The 17,915-nt window shown below is 43.2% G+C and overlaps 1 protein-coding gene across 4 annotated transcripts in view; it reads right to left on the reverse strand.

The window, feature by feature from the left end:
• Positions 1–2,473: 2,473 nt before the first annotated feature.
• Positions 2,474–17,915, reverse strand: part of LOC132105556 (dedicator of cytokinesis protein 4-like) — a 98,185-nt gene continuing 82,743 nt past the window's right edge. For 2 of the 4 annotated variants that reach the window (XM_059510755.1, XM_059510752.1), the window contains 9 exons: positions 12,729–12,848; positions 12,522–12,646; positions 11,924–12,044; positions 11,461–11,542; positions 8,111–8,217; positions 7,015–7,087; positions 6,407–6,502; positions 5,194–5,255; positions 2,474–2,937 (listed from right to left, as the gene is read on the reverse strand). In XM_059510755.1, the coding sequence (XP_059366738.1) occupies positions 2,515–2,937; positions 5,194–5,255; positions 6,407–6,502; positions 7,015–7,087; positions 8,111–8,217; positions 11,461–11,542; positions 11,924–12,044; positions 12,522–12,646; positions 12,729–12,848 (1,209 nt within the window). In that variant the 3' untranslated portion in view covers positions 2,474–2,514. The other 2 variants (XM_059510756.1, XM_059510757.1) reach the window with 2 other exon arrangements.

The following is a 17,915-nucleotide window of genomic DNA, read 5'->3' on the forward strand; positions in this document are numbered from 1 at the left end:
GAGGTCCAATGGGCTGTCATGGAGCGTAATCTGTAAAATACACACACTTTATATATACATATATTAACTGCGTTTACATTTCGAGACTCCTGAAGAACATACACAACACATTCAGCCTGTTAGCCTGCTCTAAATAGAGGAAATCAGAGGCGTACGTTAACCTTTTGAGAAAAAACGCAATGAGCTGTTGAATCAAAATGTTCTTGCTGGAAATGTTTATTAGACAGGAAGTCATTAGAATGTGAATGTGTTAGGTGCTTTCTCGACCTCATTTCCCTACGCTCACAAAATACATAAATATTTGACATTTATCATCTTAATTTGCAGTTCAAACATTCAAAGCTGTAAATTTGTTATAGCTACACTTCTGTTAAAAACACATTATGTACAATAGACAAGATATTGCATTTGGCATAATTACATCAATCTTATTTAATTTACAGTACTGATTTTTGTGAATGTCATCATTTGGCATTCGCAACAAATCCCAGTCTCATAAAGTGTGACCGTGAAAAGGAGAAAATAATCATACTCAAGTTAATTTGAGAATTAATAAGAAATAGAAAACTAATGAGGATGCTGTACTGCGATCACATTTTCCACTAAAACGAAACAATAGCTGGTCTCTTCGCTGTATATTCACCTGGATTTCATTTGTAGGGCCCTACAGAATTGTAAACGTGACAACATTTGAACAACAGATGAAATTGTGCATGCAGAAACATTCCTGAACATTTTGCAACCATGTATTGGTATTTGTGCATGTTAAATAATTATTCAAACAGGTTGCAGATGGTCGCTCTACCTGCATTTTGTACAGGTAAATGAAACATGAGGTTAAGTCCAGAAGTGCCAATCCAGATTTGACTGGAACGCATGAGTTTAGATTATAAGTGTGAAAAGGAATGGCAGCCCTTATTGCGCAATGGCAGCTTGAGTCTCTGTAATGCCCTGGGGAGATCAAGTACCTTTCATATGAAGCTCTTTTGCCAGGCTATATCACTTTGTCTCACTGTCTTCAGTACGGTAACGCAGTGCTGTAAAGTGGTCCGTTGTACGGTGAGGTCTATTACAGTGGATGTCTCCATTTGCATCCTAATAAAGCATCTTCGGGTTCAAGACATCCATTTTCCTTACAGCCCACCTTTTCCTTTGGCACAACACTTGGCAAAACTCCACAAAAGTCCATCTCCATTTATATCGCATGGGCATGTGCGCTCTCTACAGAAACTTGCTGGGAATTTTTCCCACCACTTACATGGGTTCCAATCATTAAGACCCCAGATTCCTAAAGGATCTAAAGGAACTATCCATGCCTCTATAGACTTGCCCACAACTGGTTTCTAATCATTTAGACCCCAAACTCCAAAAGAAACTATCAATGCCGTAGTACTCCGAAAGCCCATACACCGTATACTCACCCAATGCATTCAAATTACATAAATGGGCTGAAGGTACAATTTCACATTAGTCAATGCAAAGGTGGCAGTGCATACAGTGATTATTATTTGTTTAATTTTTTTGATTCTACAAATCTATGAAAGCTCTTCGCATGTGGATTTTTAGTAATAATAATCGATACTATGGTAGCTTGGTCTTAAAAAAGCAGCAACCTTTGTAAAGGCCTATTCACACCGAGTGCAAACTTCCTCTTTTTTTTTTTTTTTTAAGTGACCCATTGGACTGCAAATAAAACTGACTGAACAATGACATACATGCTTTTTTATTTACCGAGCCACTGCTGCTGATGCACAGTCTAGCACGTTGGTGGCACTTTTAACATCTGCACCTGGAATTGGACATGTGAATATTGTCGTCTTTACACGCCCCTTTTTGAACACGAAAATGACATATGTAAGTAGTTCTAGTTTGTGAACCCTTTGTAATGCAGACATAAACCCAGTCTCTTTTGAACGTCCACTAATAACATATGTGCATATATAATAAATGTGCATAAATATAAACCCACAGGCACATGGAAATTTGTGCAAAGAAATCACACACAAAAAAAATACATATAATGCCAATGCAGGAAAGTGAATTTAAATCAATCTGCAATAAATAATCTTATTGTCAGTTTAAACACTTTATGGACTAATATGCTAATATTTTATTTAACACTACATTTTTCCTCGCATTCGGTGTGAATAGGCCTTCAGACACAAATTTAAATGCAATCCTGAACATATCGTGAACATTAATAAAGAGAACTTTTAGCACCTTTTGTCTAAATAAAAAGTACTAAGTATTTTTTAATCGTGCATTTCTCATTGATAAAAAGACTCTTAAGGCAAATATGTCTTATATCAACCACTATAAATACACATTAGCATTGATAAATCTATGAAAAATCTGAGAAAATACCCCGGTACTAAGTTCTGTTCAGAGTTAATTAAGGTGCTAGGTTAATTTGACAAGCAAAGTTATAATTTCGGACCTAAAAAGTGCATACCCCTGTATCCCTTCTCTCACTCTAAAAGTGCAAATGGTGGGGATGGAGTGAAGGGCGCAGCGTTAGAGCTGTGAGACTTTCCTGGGAATGGGCCGGGGTCTGGGAAACTGGTCGGGTCGGCGCGGCTCAGTGTTTTGCCTTCGAATCAGGTGCGGTTTGGGAGGAACAGGTGGTGCGTCGATGCTTGGAGGAATCGACAGGCTCGGTGGAAGTGGGACCTGTCTGCGGGGGTTGTTCCGCTCATGTATGCTATAGGGAGGTGGGGTTTTGTTTTCCCGTCGAATGAGCTCGTCCGATCCACTGGAGGCGGAGTTTGGGAGGGCGTGGTCAGTGGGCATGTTCTCAGTTCCGGAGGCCTCAGAGATGCTGCAGCGACTGAGAGACGAGATGCCGCTGCTGTAACTTCCAGAAAGCACCGGTGAATTCGACACCAACCCTGTCGACTGGCACTCTGTGGGCGAGGGGGTGAACGGAGCCACAGAGGTCTGCGAATACACAATGAGAGAAATCATTAAGCTCTGGGCCACAATGTAGTTAGCAAAAAAAAAAAAAAAAGTTCCCTCTTTCTGCTAGCAGAAAGCCTTAATAAAGAAACCATCAGCTGCAACAGAAACAACATCCCGCTTCACAGAGCTAATCTATACACTGGAAGGCCAAAGCACAATTTTCTGCAATTTTGGCTCCATTATTTCGAGGCAATACTGTCTCTTTTCATTATGAAATAATTTCTAGCCAATTAAATCCGCAACTAAGACTGCAGCTGTTTCTAGGACTTCATTTCACTGAATAAAGCATATTTAGTCTGATTGCACTCTTGAGAGAACTTCAAACACAACATTTCCGCTAGGATAATTCCACTATGTGCAGCAACTACAAACGAAATCTACAATCATGAATGGTGTATCTCAATACCAGAGTTTAAATGTTTTATATATATATATTTTGTGTGTGTGTGTGTGTGTGTGTGTTATATATATATATATATATATATACACACACACACACACACACACACACAAAATATATATATATAAAACATTTAAACTCTGGTATTGAAATACACATACATATACATTATACACATACATTATATATATATATATATATATATATATATATATATATATATATATATATATATATATATATATATATATATATATATACACACACACACGTATGAATTAATTTGGATATTGGAATTATATTGGATATTTGTGCAAGCTCATTTTCTAATAATAACAACAGCAATATGTAATCTTTAGCCATTCTCAGAATCTACATCCATTATTCATATTGTACATTATAATGATGTGATGCCTAAATTACATTTTTAGTGTTTTGCTTCATTTATTTAGATGACATAATGTAGAATTAGAATACTGACCATTTATTAGTTAGCCACCATAACATAATATTTAGCTTTAGTCTCCACGGTTATCTGACTGCATATTTCAAACATAAAATGCAATCTGGTTTTGAAGATTTCAGACTATCCAATACAAACTGGATAGTGTAAAATATCCTGGACCAGAATGGACATTTGCACTGGTCGATGTTGGTTTTTTTCATCTGTGACTGACTGTAGTCAGTACTTTTGTGTGTGTGTGTTTGGATCATGCGTGTGTGATATGTCACAGTATAGCTTCAGGCATGAGACTATTTCTGAGGCAAACAACCGTACACAGGTGGTCGGTCACACATGTTATGCTTTCCCTTTCCAACCCACTAACCGGAATTCCTTCAGGAAATTCACCAGCATTCCTGCTGAGATCTCTTTCCATCCGAATCTATCCTTCTCTGCTTTGTTCTTAGTAGCATGACAGATTTTATGATTTACAGGAGGAGGAATGATTTGATTTCGATGCAGTCATCGACACTTTAAATATGAACAGTTTCCTTTCCTACATGGGATAGATTCTAGAGTTTTACACAGTGCGTTTTTGAATACCAGGTGACGGACCAATACGTGGCACCAAACAAGAATTCAGGGAAACGGAAAGAAATGTAATTACCAACCTCATGAGACACACTGAATGAGGCGGTGTTGAGTAGGAGTTTCTGAGAAGCCATTACAGAGGTGTTCTGCTTTAAGGACTGTTACGCTGAATGAGGAGAATGTGCTTTTATTTAAAACCCGAATACACTCACTGCAACACCGATAGCAGTAGCTCCAACCTTTTTTAAGGTCTGTGACCCTTTTTGACTATTATGCCCTTTGAAAGAAAAATACTGTGGTTTCTTCAATACAGATACCTGCGCTTTCAATAAAGCTGTAATTTTTTCTTCACTGCATTGGTATCATACATAAAGACTGCGTTGGACTCAAAAATAGTAGGAGAGACAATTTTTGATTAGAAATCTTTTGTAACATTATAAATGATTTTCCTGTCACTTTCGATCAATTTAATGCATCTTTACTAAATGAAAGTATCAATTTCCAATATCTTAATAATATCTTGAATGGTAGTGCATATGTATATTTGTTGCAGCAATATATGTGTGCCACCATTGAGATGGGTTAGTGATTTCTGGAGGATCTGCACCGGACGGCTGCCAACCCAACTGCTCAGGACTAGCGTGAATCTGTCTAATCGTGGGCCCAGTTGGATTGACTTGAGTCTGACCCAGTTTAGACGGCCTGGACTGAGTCCCCAGGCACTACAGTAAACATCCACACACCAGTAAATACATCAAAGGTCAATTCGCAAAACACCCCAGACAACAAGAAAAGGTCATACCTTCTGCGGCGAGCGTGATGTCATCACGGGGGACTGTGATTGTGTAGTCTTGGCAGGAGATCCTATCAAAGGACACAAAAAGTCAATCTTCTTCATTTGATACAGGAGCCTGGGACAGTAAACACGGTCACGGCTGTCTATTAATCAGAGAAATGCTTTGCCAAGGTTGCTCTGCTAATGCAAAACAGTTTAACCAGTTCTTTTCTAGGAAGATGGAAGAGTCCATAGATGTAGACCCTTAAAAGGGTCATATCATACTTTTTTATAATGCAATTTGTTTCCTGAGGTCTACTTATAATGTTAGAGAAGTGTCAAAAAGAGTAATAATTTAGTTTTTCATGACCATTTCCCATCCACTCTCTGACCCTTTATATTTTGATCAAGTAGTTGCACTATTTATATTCCTAAAAGGTACTTCATAATAACCATGATAATAATAACTGCTGTTATTATTATAAATAACATTATAGAATTATAATTATAATAAGAGGTTGTATTATTTATTATATACAAACAAATAATTTAATAAAAAAAATACAAATGTCAACTAAGCTAGTTGTTGTATAGTTCATCATCATCATAATACTATTATATTAATGTATAAAATAATACCAAATACAGTATTACATAATACTAGTAAGAGTTCCTATAACTATTATATTTATAGTAGACTATATATAATTTTAAATATAGTAAATATACTAGCTATAAATATACTCCATAATAATTATAGTTATGAACTCCGATTGAAATTAATTAAAAAATAATACAAATATGATAAAAACACTAGTTTTAGATTATATAAAAAATAAATAAATACTTTCGTTGTATGTATGTGTGTAAGGCAATGCAGAAAAGACAACACAGACCCACATCTGGAAGGTAATGAAGAAGCAACGGTGCAGACTGAGGTTTAAAAACACGTCATTTAGTTTAAAGAGATAAATGCTGCAAGAAAGCTCATCAAGAATGATTATAAACAAAAGAGTGTGTGGGAAGGATCCCGCTGGTTAGATGATGTGCCTTTTCTCATTTAATATATGGAGAGAGTATCTTCAAATTCTCACTGATGTGTTCAACCGGCAGCCCTCATGATGCAGAGAGACGAAGAAGTTAAGACGAACGAGAAACCAGGAGACTTTAGAGCAGAAGATCTGAGAGTTAAAAGCCTTGGGAAACAAAAGGATCGGTCGGAGCAGATTTCTTTCTTTACCTGAGTACGGTGGTCTAGGAGGGACAGGGGGACACTTTCCATTAAAATCAGAGAGCGGCGTGTCTAGACTCCAGCTACTTGGTGCAGGCTTCACCACTTTCACACACAAAACATGCATTTCAGGTACATTCAGTCAAATCAACTCAAAATAAGATTGGCAAAAGCAAATCAAGGGTTAGCCTGTCCTGCTACAACTTCCTGCCTCAAAAACAAGAAATATATCAAACGAAGAAAGACTAACGCTAGACTTACGTTAGCATATATTTTCCATTTAATGTCTTATATGGAAAAAAATATCCCCAAAATATTCAATATTCAAAACCATCTAGACACCCCCCCCCCCAAGTAAATGTAAATAACTTAGAAGAACAGATGAAATAAAGATGATGAAATCTCCTCAACATCTTCCTGTCAATCTGAGTAAGCGTGAGTCTGTTGGTGAATCTCTTTGGTGGTTCAGTCACAGCTGTCACAACACTCAGGAGCAGCGAGCTGTCGGCTAGCATCAGATCCAGCGCGCTGATCGCCAGACCCCCGTCACTTCAGACCACCCTCCTCACAGCAGGGCGGCAGACTGAAGATTCATACGCTCACATGCACATGCTCACCTTTGTCGGGGGTGGAGATGTTGGGGTTACTGCGAGGCAAGGTGGCGTCACCCGCTGGGTGTGGAACTGGCCTCTGTGAAAGAGAGTTACTGTCACACGAATGCGGTTGTGATTTCCGTCGAGGCATCATTCAGTGAGGCTATAGATTTAATATTGACATATCCATTACATTGCTCGGTTTTGAGTGTCTTTATATTAGTACTTCATCGCGATTAAAAGCATCCAAAATAAAAGTGTTTGTTTACATTATATGTTTGTATATATATTATGTATATATAAATAAAAAACACATGCATGTATGTATTTAAGAAAAATATGCTATGTTTATATATTAAATATACAGTGCCGTGAAGAGGTTTTTTACGTGTTTTCTTTTTTTTGTGTGTGTATTTGTCACACTTAAAAGATTCAGATCCTCAAACAAATTTTTATATTACACAAATATAATGCAAGTAAATACAAAATGTTGTTTTTAAATTATGATTTCATTTATAAATGATAATGACAGTCCAAACCTGCCTGGCACTACGTGAAAAAAGTAATTGACCCCTAAATGTAATAACTGTTTCTAAAACTAAGTTTCTTGTAATGAGTGCTTTCTTGTAATCAAAAGTTTATTTCTCATGATTGAGATTATTTAATTTGTGAATTAACAGAATTCCCGTTCCCCAGAATCAGCAGCAAATCGTAAAAAAGAGGGAAATTCAATTGTAAAAAAAAAAAAAAATAAAGTTTTAATTTTGAGAAAAAAAGTTTCAGTCATGAGAAATAAAGTCTCAATTGCGAGAAAGTTTTACATTTGGGAAATAGTCTTAATTCTGTTAATTGCTGTTAATTAAATTGTGAAGAAGTCCTGATTTGACCTGATGATGTTGCATAGATACTTTACCTCACTAATAATTTCGACACACATACAAAAAATCAATTTTACATGGTCATTTTTTAAAGATGCAGTTAATGCAAATCTTACAAAGATGAAGGGAAAGAGAGGTAAACCCAAAACAGTACACAAGAAAGCTTCCAAAAGCACTCCTACAGTATGTGACCTGAACACTGGTGAATATTAAAAACATTGATTTTGTAATCATCTTCATACCTGTGTGGGATCCAGGGGGTTTGGATAGGTGGCACTGCAGGGTCTCTCTCGCGGCGAGAGGCAGTTCTCTCGGGAATGCTTGTGTTTATCTGACATCTGTGGAGAACCTGTGAAGGGTGAGGATGTGTAAGCAAGGGTGTGATTTCAGCAACACACCGACACGAATGCCCACACACACACACACACACACACACAGAGAGAGAAAGAGGACATAGATCTTGCGCTCATTTCTTTGCTAACTAGCCAGCACATGAAATAAAGGCTAGTCCTCGTCTTTCCCTCCCGCTAAGGCGAGAATTGTTCTGCTGGGGTGACAGACGGCTATTTCTCAGGGAGAGACAGACTAGCTGACATGGGGAGCTGCCTGGACCTGCTCAGAACACTAACTTCCTCCTCCAATACAGGACAGGAGGCCACGGCTCCCTTATTTGCCCCGGTGATAGTCATCATCAGTCTAGAGTACTTCAAGCTGCATTTTATGCCGTCTGTTATTCTCCAGAGGCGCTTCCTGTCTGCGGCTGCTTTATGGGGGTCTCTATGGGAGGCATGGAGGGCTGCCAAGGGGAGACTATAAGATTACATAAATGTCTCCATACATATTCCTGTTTTTATGACCTGTGTCTGCAAGTAAACACATGCTGGATGGAGGGAGATAAGAAGCCATGGAAGAGAGAGAGAAGAAACAGAGAGGAGAGTTCTGCTATATATCAGGACGCCAGCTTTCTGTAACCCACAGCATTAAATGGGCCATAAACTTCGCTGTGCTGTAGCATTTTATTTTTAACATGGAAATCTGTTTCTTACGGTAGCCTGATTCTGAATCAGAGTAAAAAAAAAAAAGGTAATTTCAATGAAGCTTAAAGTTAGTAAGAGTCAAAGTTGTAATTTTGACCAATAATAAAGATGCAATAGAAAAAACAGTAATAATTTCTCACAATGAAGTTTTTTTTTTTTCAATGTGATACATATGTCTAGAGTCTAAGTCCGTGGTTCCCAACCTTTTTCAGCTCGCGACCCACACAACCAAACATATATGTTTGCACGGCCCACTGCAAAAAAATTTACTGACCCCGCTAGGGGAAGTCGTGGCCTAATGGTTAGAGAGTCGGATTCCCAATCGAAAGGTTGTGAGTTCGAGTCCCGGGCTGGCAGGAATTGTGGGTGGGGGGAGTGCATGTACAGTTCTCCCTCCACCTTCAATACCACGACTTAGGTGCCCTTGAGCAAGGCATTGAACCCCCAACTGCTCCCCGGGCGCCGCAGCATAAATGGCTGCCCACTGCTCCGGGTGTGTGCTCACAGTGTGTGTGTTCACTGCTCTGTGTGTGTGCATTTCGGATGGGTTAAATGCAGAGCACAAATTCTGAGTATGGGTCACCATACTTGGCTGAATGTCACTTCACTTTCACTTTTTTTTTTTTATTGTTGGGTTAATAACATTGCACTCAAAAGCTAGGTTGTTAACTGTCTTTATTGAATGAACTAGTGCTGTGGGATATGGACAAAAAAAATAAATAAATATCGCGATTTCTTTGATCAATTTTGCGATTTCGATTTTAATCACAATTTTGACACACAGATATGCTTTACAATTATAAATGCATTCAGGATGAATTTGAAACATATTTCCAAAAGAAAACCAATTAGAGTTTATCAAAAAGTTGTAACGTCTCTAAAACAGACATAAGTCAAAATAATCACTATAGTAAAGCTATAACAAAATTTCTAGACTTATGACAAAAAAGATAAATAAATAAATCTGTGTACAAGGACTTTTTTTTTTTTTGCCATTATGCTTTATTCATAGAGCTCATTAATTGTAGCCGTACCTCAGGTGTTGAAATAGATTTGTTATACTTACATGTTCACAGTGTGTATACAGTATGTGTAAGCGGTGCAGAAGGAGCAGAGAGAGCGCGTTAATGTAACGCGAAAGCACATTAAAATAATGCACGAGCGCAAATCTCTCTGTTCGCACCCTTTGCTCTGTCACAAAACCAGACATGCTTGCTCAGATACACGCTGCTCTCGCGCGGAGAGTGTGTGCTCTTAAAACGTGTCTCCTCTCACTTAAACTGCGTCCTGTGCACTCACAACTCTCTCTATGCTCATGTGCTAGATATTAATTATAATCGCACGTTTTTATTTATAGCCTTTTACCGCGTGCAGTGTGAACGCTCTGATCCGTTAACATGGGCTCGGAAAAATGGCGCATCACAGACAGTGTGTGAACCTGGAGTTACGTAGGCATATGACCAGTCTGTTCTGTTTTCGCAGAACAGACTGGTACAATTGCACCAGTACAATTGCATTCTGATTGGATCATCGGATAGCATACTGCGTGAGGTCAGGGCCACAGAAAAAATCGTGTTGAATTTAGAAAATTTTGAAATCGCGCACGTTCAAATCGTGATTTTATGACGATTTCTATTAATCGCACAGCCCTAGAATGGACTGGAAATGAACAGAAAATATCTGGAGCTGGCACCACTCTGCAAAACTGAAAAACCAGATCCAGCTCAGCAGCAGGTAGACAGTCAGTGGAGCAAGCAGTCAGGAGGGAACATGTTGACAGCCATTTATGCATGTTTGAATTTGTTGTTCTACAGGTAGCATATGCAGCAAAAATATAAATTGGTGGTTTATTCTTAAACCAATCAGCGAGCTCGAATAGTGGACCCTGTTCCACATATTATGTTATGACTTAGACATTTTTACATGTATTAACAGTATTATTATTTATTTTGATAGTAATTGGCGGCCCACCTGCAATACCACCGGCCCACAGGTTGAAAACCACTGGTCTAACTCATAAGAAATGAAGATATATTGTATTGTGAACCTATTATGCAAAAAAGCACTTTTTATAAAGTGTTTGAACACAGTTGTGTGGCTGCAGTGTGTAAAAGCAACCAGCACACGACAACACATAACGTGTGTAAGACTCGTGTAACATATTTTACATCTTGTAAAAAGGGACATTATAGTTCACCTTTAAGACTCAAATACCAAAAATAAAGTTAAAACTAACAGGAAAAAAGTCACAGTTACTGGAATAAAAGGGAAACTATGACTTTGCATTATAATGTCACAAATAAGAATTATTCATTTTTGTTGTAAAACTGTTTCTGTAACTTCAGTTTTAATTTGGGTTTACTAACCCCTCTCTGACCTTTAGGTATAAATAAATTGGTTGCTGTAATATTTAACGTGTTCTTGTGTTACTGTGCCGGCATCAAACCTCTCACAGCTCTGCTGTGTGAACACCGAAATAAAAGCTTGATCTAGACATGCTGCAAAGGAGCAAAGGTTTGGAATGGCTGCTCTGAGAGCAGACAGACTCTTCTCACCTCTGGCACTGGACGGAGCCGAGCTGGTCACGTTGGGAGAGGCCGAGTGATTGGAACTGAGACTTGAGGTAGACGGACTTGGCTGGAAAGACAAGAAAAAAATGTGAGAAACATAAGAGAGAGTCCACAGACTTCTTTGTTGTCGGTCTATAATATGGAAAGGTTATACAATAATCATTCGGTCTGGGATAAAAGAAAAAAAGCTAAATGATCTGTCTGTCCAGTCTATAATTCACTCCTACAAATCTGATTCTCACAGTGAGAGAAAAGACCGAGTGAGACAGGAAGATTAAGCAGGGTTGTGAGAGAGACAGATGAAAACAGAAAGAGGGCAATTAGTAGAGAAAAAGAACAAGAGAGAAGGAGGGAGATTAGGAGGAAATATGAAAGACAGCGAGAGAACAGAGACTGCTGGTGTGTGTGTGTATGTATGTAGTTATCCATTGGCAGCCCAAGCACTCACCTGCATGTTAAAGACTTCATCTGAGCTCTCTGATTGGCCCGTGATGTTGCTCACTTCATTGGAGGCCTGCGATGACAGCGAGGATGAAGAGTAGCGGTTGATCGCTGGGTAGCCGAGGGGACTGAATAACATTCAATAAAAATGGGGACTTTAACAAGTGGCATATTTATTTTTTATTTCATGTTCATGGTGAGAATTGAGTGAATAATGTGAGTCATACAATTAAGAAAAAGCTATATGAGACATTTAAGATTAATACAAGAGAAAATGACATCAGAAAAACATCAGAAGAGAAACATCTCTAACAAAAAAAAAAAAGTGAAATTGCAATCAACCACGCCTTTAATTAAATCAAGTGATTTTGGAGTCAGTGGGAAGAATGCAAGCATATAATGCTATCCACAGAAAGTGAGATAAATGTATTGCATCCTAACACAGTAAATTGCAGAAATTAGCATGCTATTGTTTTCCCCAACCCTACTTATATTACATATATGAACATTGTATCTTCTATTAGCTATCCTGTTCTCTATATACAAGCACTAGCCACTGAAAAAAAAAACAAATTGCAGACTCAAACCCGAAAAGAGCTCTTCACCTGCGGCGTGACACCACACGCGCTCCTCCCTCTGGACTCATTAAGTTAGGTGCTGAGTTTCTTCCGGCTCGAGGGCTTCCGTTGGTGAAGTGGATCGGACTGGCGCGCACATAGGCTGGAAACTCCTTCAGAGTGTGGGAAAGAGAGAAGGATGAGTGCACGACGAACGGCTTGGGAAATCAAAAGAATCTGACTGCTGATATGCACCTGTATGCCGAGGCTGGATTTCATCAGATGAAACTGATCCACCAGTTTCTTGTGCAGAGGACGCATGTCCTGAGGAACGAACTTCTCATGCACCGTCAAACCAAACTCCAGTATGTGAGCCTGAAGGACAAATGATGCGTAACGTTCATGACAGTGAATTCTAACTTCTAAAGTAATTAAGTAAAATCTGAATATTGAGTGGTAAATAATGTAGGGGAGAGACATGATTGTGTCCACTGAGATTTGAATAAATCATGAAAAGTACATGTGGCAGGGGAGGTGTGGTTTAGCGAGGTCTGCGACGGGAGAGAGAGTGAGGAGATCAGCGGTGGTAAGTGAGTTAAGTGAGAGACAAGTGACACCTGCTTCTCATTGCAGTGATTGGCGTGGGGAAGCAGTATTTAAGCCAGCTGGGAACCAGAGACAAAAGAGAGACCTGAGGACTCGTGGGAGGAAGCGACTGACAGAAAGCGAGAGCCTGAAAGTATCAATGTTATGATTTATGCGCATGTGGCGCGACTTTGTTTTCCGTTCTTTTGATCAGTATAATAAAGTTCCCACGAGCCTCAGTACGCCGACTCTGGTCTCCTTCCTTCTCTGCCATACGAACTTTTATCATTACACTGGTGCCGTAACCCGGGAAGGAAGGAGAACGCCGCCGCCATGCAAACCCTGTCAGGATCATCAGGAACGCCGTTTGCGGAGCTCATTACATCGCTCGCGGGCCTGCATCAGGAACAACATCAAGCCCTGCTGGAGCTGCGAGCCGACCACGAACATCGGTTTCAGGCAATGATGCAGGTCCAGCGGGAGGACCGCGAGCTGTTCCGGAGCATGCTGGACCGGGAGGTTCGGACGAGGTCGGCCTCCCCCAGTTCCAGCCCTGCTGCCCACATGCCTCTTACGAAGATGGGGCCAACAGATGATCCGGAAGCGTTCCTCGATTTGTTTGAGAGGACGGCCGAGGCGTGTGGGTGGCCGGAGGACAGCTGGCCGGTCCGGATAATTCCGCTGCTGTCAGGGGAGGCCCAGAAGGCTGCTCAACAACTGCCCGTCCAGAACCTCCTGGTATATGCAGACTTAAAAAGAGCAGTGCTCCAAAGGGTCGGCCTCAGCCCCGAGCAGCACCGTCAACGCTTCCGGTCGCTAGAACTGACCGAAGCAGGCCGGCCCTTTGTCTTAGCCCAGCAGCTCCGGGACTCCTGCCGCAAATGGCTGTTGGCCGGAGGAAGCGACGCCGAGACCATTATCAACACCGTGGTGCTGGAGCAGTTCATCTCACGTCTCCCGAAGAGGACTGCTCAGTGGGTCCAGTGCCACCGGCCGGCGTCGCTGGATCTGGCCATCCAACTGGCGGAGGATCAGCTGGCGGCGTGTTCCGGGGTCGGCGAACCCCTTCCATCTGTCTCTCTCTCTCCCCCCCCCCCCCTCTCTCTCCTCTTTCTCCAAAGCCTGTCCCTTTACCCAGGTCTCGGTACACGGGGCCACCGAGGGCCGCACCCCGTTGGAGAGCAGGGACGGAGCCGGCCGCCATGTCACGGGGTCCGGCCAGGGGAATGGGGCCGCCGCACGGGGAGGGATTGGCTGAGCTACCAGCTGCTTCCCCACGTCAATCACCTGACCCACTTCCAACCACTAGGGTGGCGGGGAGGCCTGGGCCGGCCTGCTGGCGTTGCGGGGATCCGGGCCATTTCGTGGACCGGTGCCCGGTTATGGAGGTGGGGACGTGGGTCCGGATCCCGGACGACCCGCAGGCTGGCCCCGATCAAGCCGGGTTGTACCAAATACCCGTGAGTATTAAGGGGGGTACCTATCAGGCTTTGGTGGATTCAGGTTGTAACCAGACCTCCATCCATCAAAGCCTGATACAATCCGGGGCATTGGATATGGGCCGCGTGGTTAAGGTGAGGTGTGTGCACGGGGATATAGTGGAATACCCCATAAAAACCATAGGCATCAAATTTAGGGGACAAAAGCATTATGTGGAGGTGGCCGTTAGTCCGCGCCTCCGGCATCCACTAATCTTGGGTACCAATTGGCCAGCTTTTGAACAATTATTGGGGTGTTTAACAGTGGATGCCTCTGGGAAAAAGAGAGGCCCGGTTGGCGGGGCGTGCGCTCAGGTGGGAGAATCTGTACCCGGACCCAGTGGGGAAGCTTCAGGGGAACCGAGCGAGTTGGCGAGGCTAAACCTTTCCAGTCGCGATGACTTTCCCCTGGAGCAGTCCCAGGATGAGACCCTTAAACATGCATTCGAGCAGGTCCGTTTCATCGATGGGCAGATCCTCCATCCTGACCGCGCGCTCTCTTATCCGTATTTTGCCGTTATTAAGGACCGGTTGTATCGAGTGACCCATGACGCTCAGACAAAGGAAGATACGGCCCAATTATTAGTACCTAAGAGCCGTCGGGAAATGCTTTTCCAGGCGGCACATTGCAATCCAATGGCGGGGCATTTAGGTATGACAGCCACGCTAAATCGTCTAATGACCCGATTTTTTGGGCCGGGCATTCACGAGAACGTCCGCAGATGGTGCGCGTCGTGTCGGGAATGTCAGTTGGTGAACCCACCGGCCACCCCAAAAGCGCCATTGCGCCCTCTACCTCTAGTGCAGGTCCTCTTCGAACGAATTGGTATGGACCTCATCGGGCCATTAGAACGATCCGCACGGGGACATCGTTTTGCGTTAGTCATAGTGGACTATGCAACACGATATCCCGAAGCAGTGGCGCTCCGCAATATCTCGGCGAAGAGTGTGGCGGACGCCCTGTTTCGTTTAATCTCCCGCGTGGGAATCCCAAAAGAGATTCTCACGGACCAAGGCACCGCGTTTATGTCACGCACGTTACGCGAATCATACGAATTATTGGGCATTAAAGCGGTACGGACCGCAAGAAGACGCAAAAAATTGGGATAGATGGCTAGAGCCCCTCTTATTCGCTGTGCGCGAGGTCCCCCAAGCCTCCACGGGGTTTTCCCCCTTCGAGCTTCTTTACGGACGCCAGCCCCGCGGGGTGCTGGACGTCCTGAAAGAAACTTGGGAGGACGGACATTCGGATAGCAAAAATGAAATTCAGTATGTCATGGACCTGAGAGCAAAACTCCATACACTGGGGCGGCTCTCAATGGAGAATTTGCTTCAGGCCCAGGGCAGACAAAGCCAGCTGTATAACAGGGGAACTAAGCTCCGAGAATTTGCACCGGGAGATAAAGTGCTCGTATTACTGCCAACCTCCAGCTCCAAATTATTATCAAAGTGGCAAGGACCCTTTGAGGTCACACAGCGAATAGGCGATCTCAATTATGAAGTAGTACGAACAGACAGAGGCGACTCCAGGCAAATTTACCACCTCAACCTCCTTAAAAAATGGAGCGAAGAGGAGTCAGTGTTGCTAGCGACGGCAGTGAGCGGAGAGGAGGATCTCGGGCCAGAGGCGATCATTAAAGAAAAATCCCTCGCCCTGGCCCCGGGAGGGGATCACCTCTCGCCCTCGCAGCTCACTGACATTGGACAGTTACAGTCCGAATTTGCAGACGTGTTTTCGCCTGGTCGTACTAATCTGATTCAGCACCATATTGAGACAGAGCCGGGCGTGGTGGTTCGCAGCCGGCCATATAGACTACCTGAACACAAGAAAAAAGTGGTTCAGACAGAATTAGAGGCGATGCTGGGGTTAGGAGTAATCGAGGAGTCCCACAGTGATTGGGCGAGCCCGATTGTTTTGGTCCCTAAAACGGACGGCTCGGTGCGATTTTGTGTGGACTATCGCAGGGTGAACGCAGTGTCAAAATTTGATGCTTATCCAATGCCACGGATTGACGAGTTGCTCGATCGGTTAGGTACGGCTCGCTTTTATTCGACATTGGACTTGACAAAAGGATATTGGCAGATCCCCTTATCTCCCATGTCTAGAGAAAAAACAGCCTTCACCACGCCGTTTGGTTTACACCAATTTGTGACACTTCCGTTCGGCTTGTTCGGGGCCCCCGCTGAGACGGGCGGGGCTAACGGCCAACCCGAAGAAGTGCGCGGTTGGGCGGGTGGAGGTAAGGTATCTGGGCTTCCACTTGGGTCACGGGCAAGTGCGTCCCCATATTGACAAGACGGCAGCAATTGCGACTTGCCCCAGACCCAAGACCAAAAAGGAAGTGAGGCAGTTCCTGGGGCTGGCGGGATATTATAGGAGATTTATTCCTGGTTATTCGGACCTCACTAGCCCCCTGACTGACCTCACTAAAAAGGAGGTACCAGATACGGTCCAATGGACGGAGCGGTGCCAACAGGCCTTTACCCGAGTTAAGGCTGCCCTGTGTGGTGGACCGCTCCTGCACTCTCCTAACTTTTCTCTCCCCTTTTTGTTGCAGACTGACGCGTCGGACAGGGGGCTGGGCGCGGTCCTGTCCCAGGAGGTGGGGGGGGGGGGATCGCCCGGTGCTGTACATTAGCCGGAAGCTCTCTAAGAGAGAGGCTAAGTACAGCACCATAGAAAAGGAGTGTTTGGCCATCAGGTGGGCGGTCCTCACCCTTCGTTACTACCTCCTGGGCCGGGAGTTCACCCTCTGCTCGGACCACGCGCCCCTCCAGTGGCTCCACCGCATGAAGGATACCAACGCGCGAATCACCCGTTGGTATCTAGCTTTACAGCCATTTAAGTTCAAGGTGATTCACAGGCCGGGGGCGCAGATGGCTGTGGCCGACTTCCTCTCCAGGAATGGGGGGGGGGGTTGGGGGGCTGCAGGCCGGATGGCTCCCCGGCCTGAGTCGGGCGGTGGGGGTATGTGGCAGGGGAGGTGTGGTTTAGCGAGGTCTGCGACGGGAGAGAGAGTGAGGAGATCAGCGGTGGTAAGTGAGTTAAGTGAGAGACAAGTGACACCTGCTTCTCATTGCAGTGATTGGCGTGGGGAAGCAGTATTTAAGCCAGCTGGGAACCAGAGACAAAAGAGACACCTGAGGACTCGTGGGAGGAAGCGACCGACAGAAAGCGAGAGCCTGAAAGTATCAATGTTATGATTTATGCGCATGTGGCGCGACTTTGTTTTCCGTTCTTTTGATCAGTATAATAAAGTTCCCACGAGCCTCAGTACGCCGACTCTGGTCTCCTTCCTTCTCTGCCATACGAACTTTTATCATTACAGTACACTTTATATAACTGAGTAAAACATTTGGTCAACCCACTTTTTTTTGT

Source organism: Carassius carassius, chromosome 26, assembly GCF_963082965.1.
Source record: "Carassius carassius chromosome 26, fCarCar2.1, whole genome shotgun sequence".
Taxonomy (NCBI): Eukaryota; Metazoa; Chordata; class Actinopteri; order Cypriniformes; family Cyprinidae; genus Carassius; species Carassius carassius.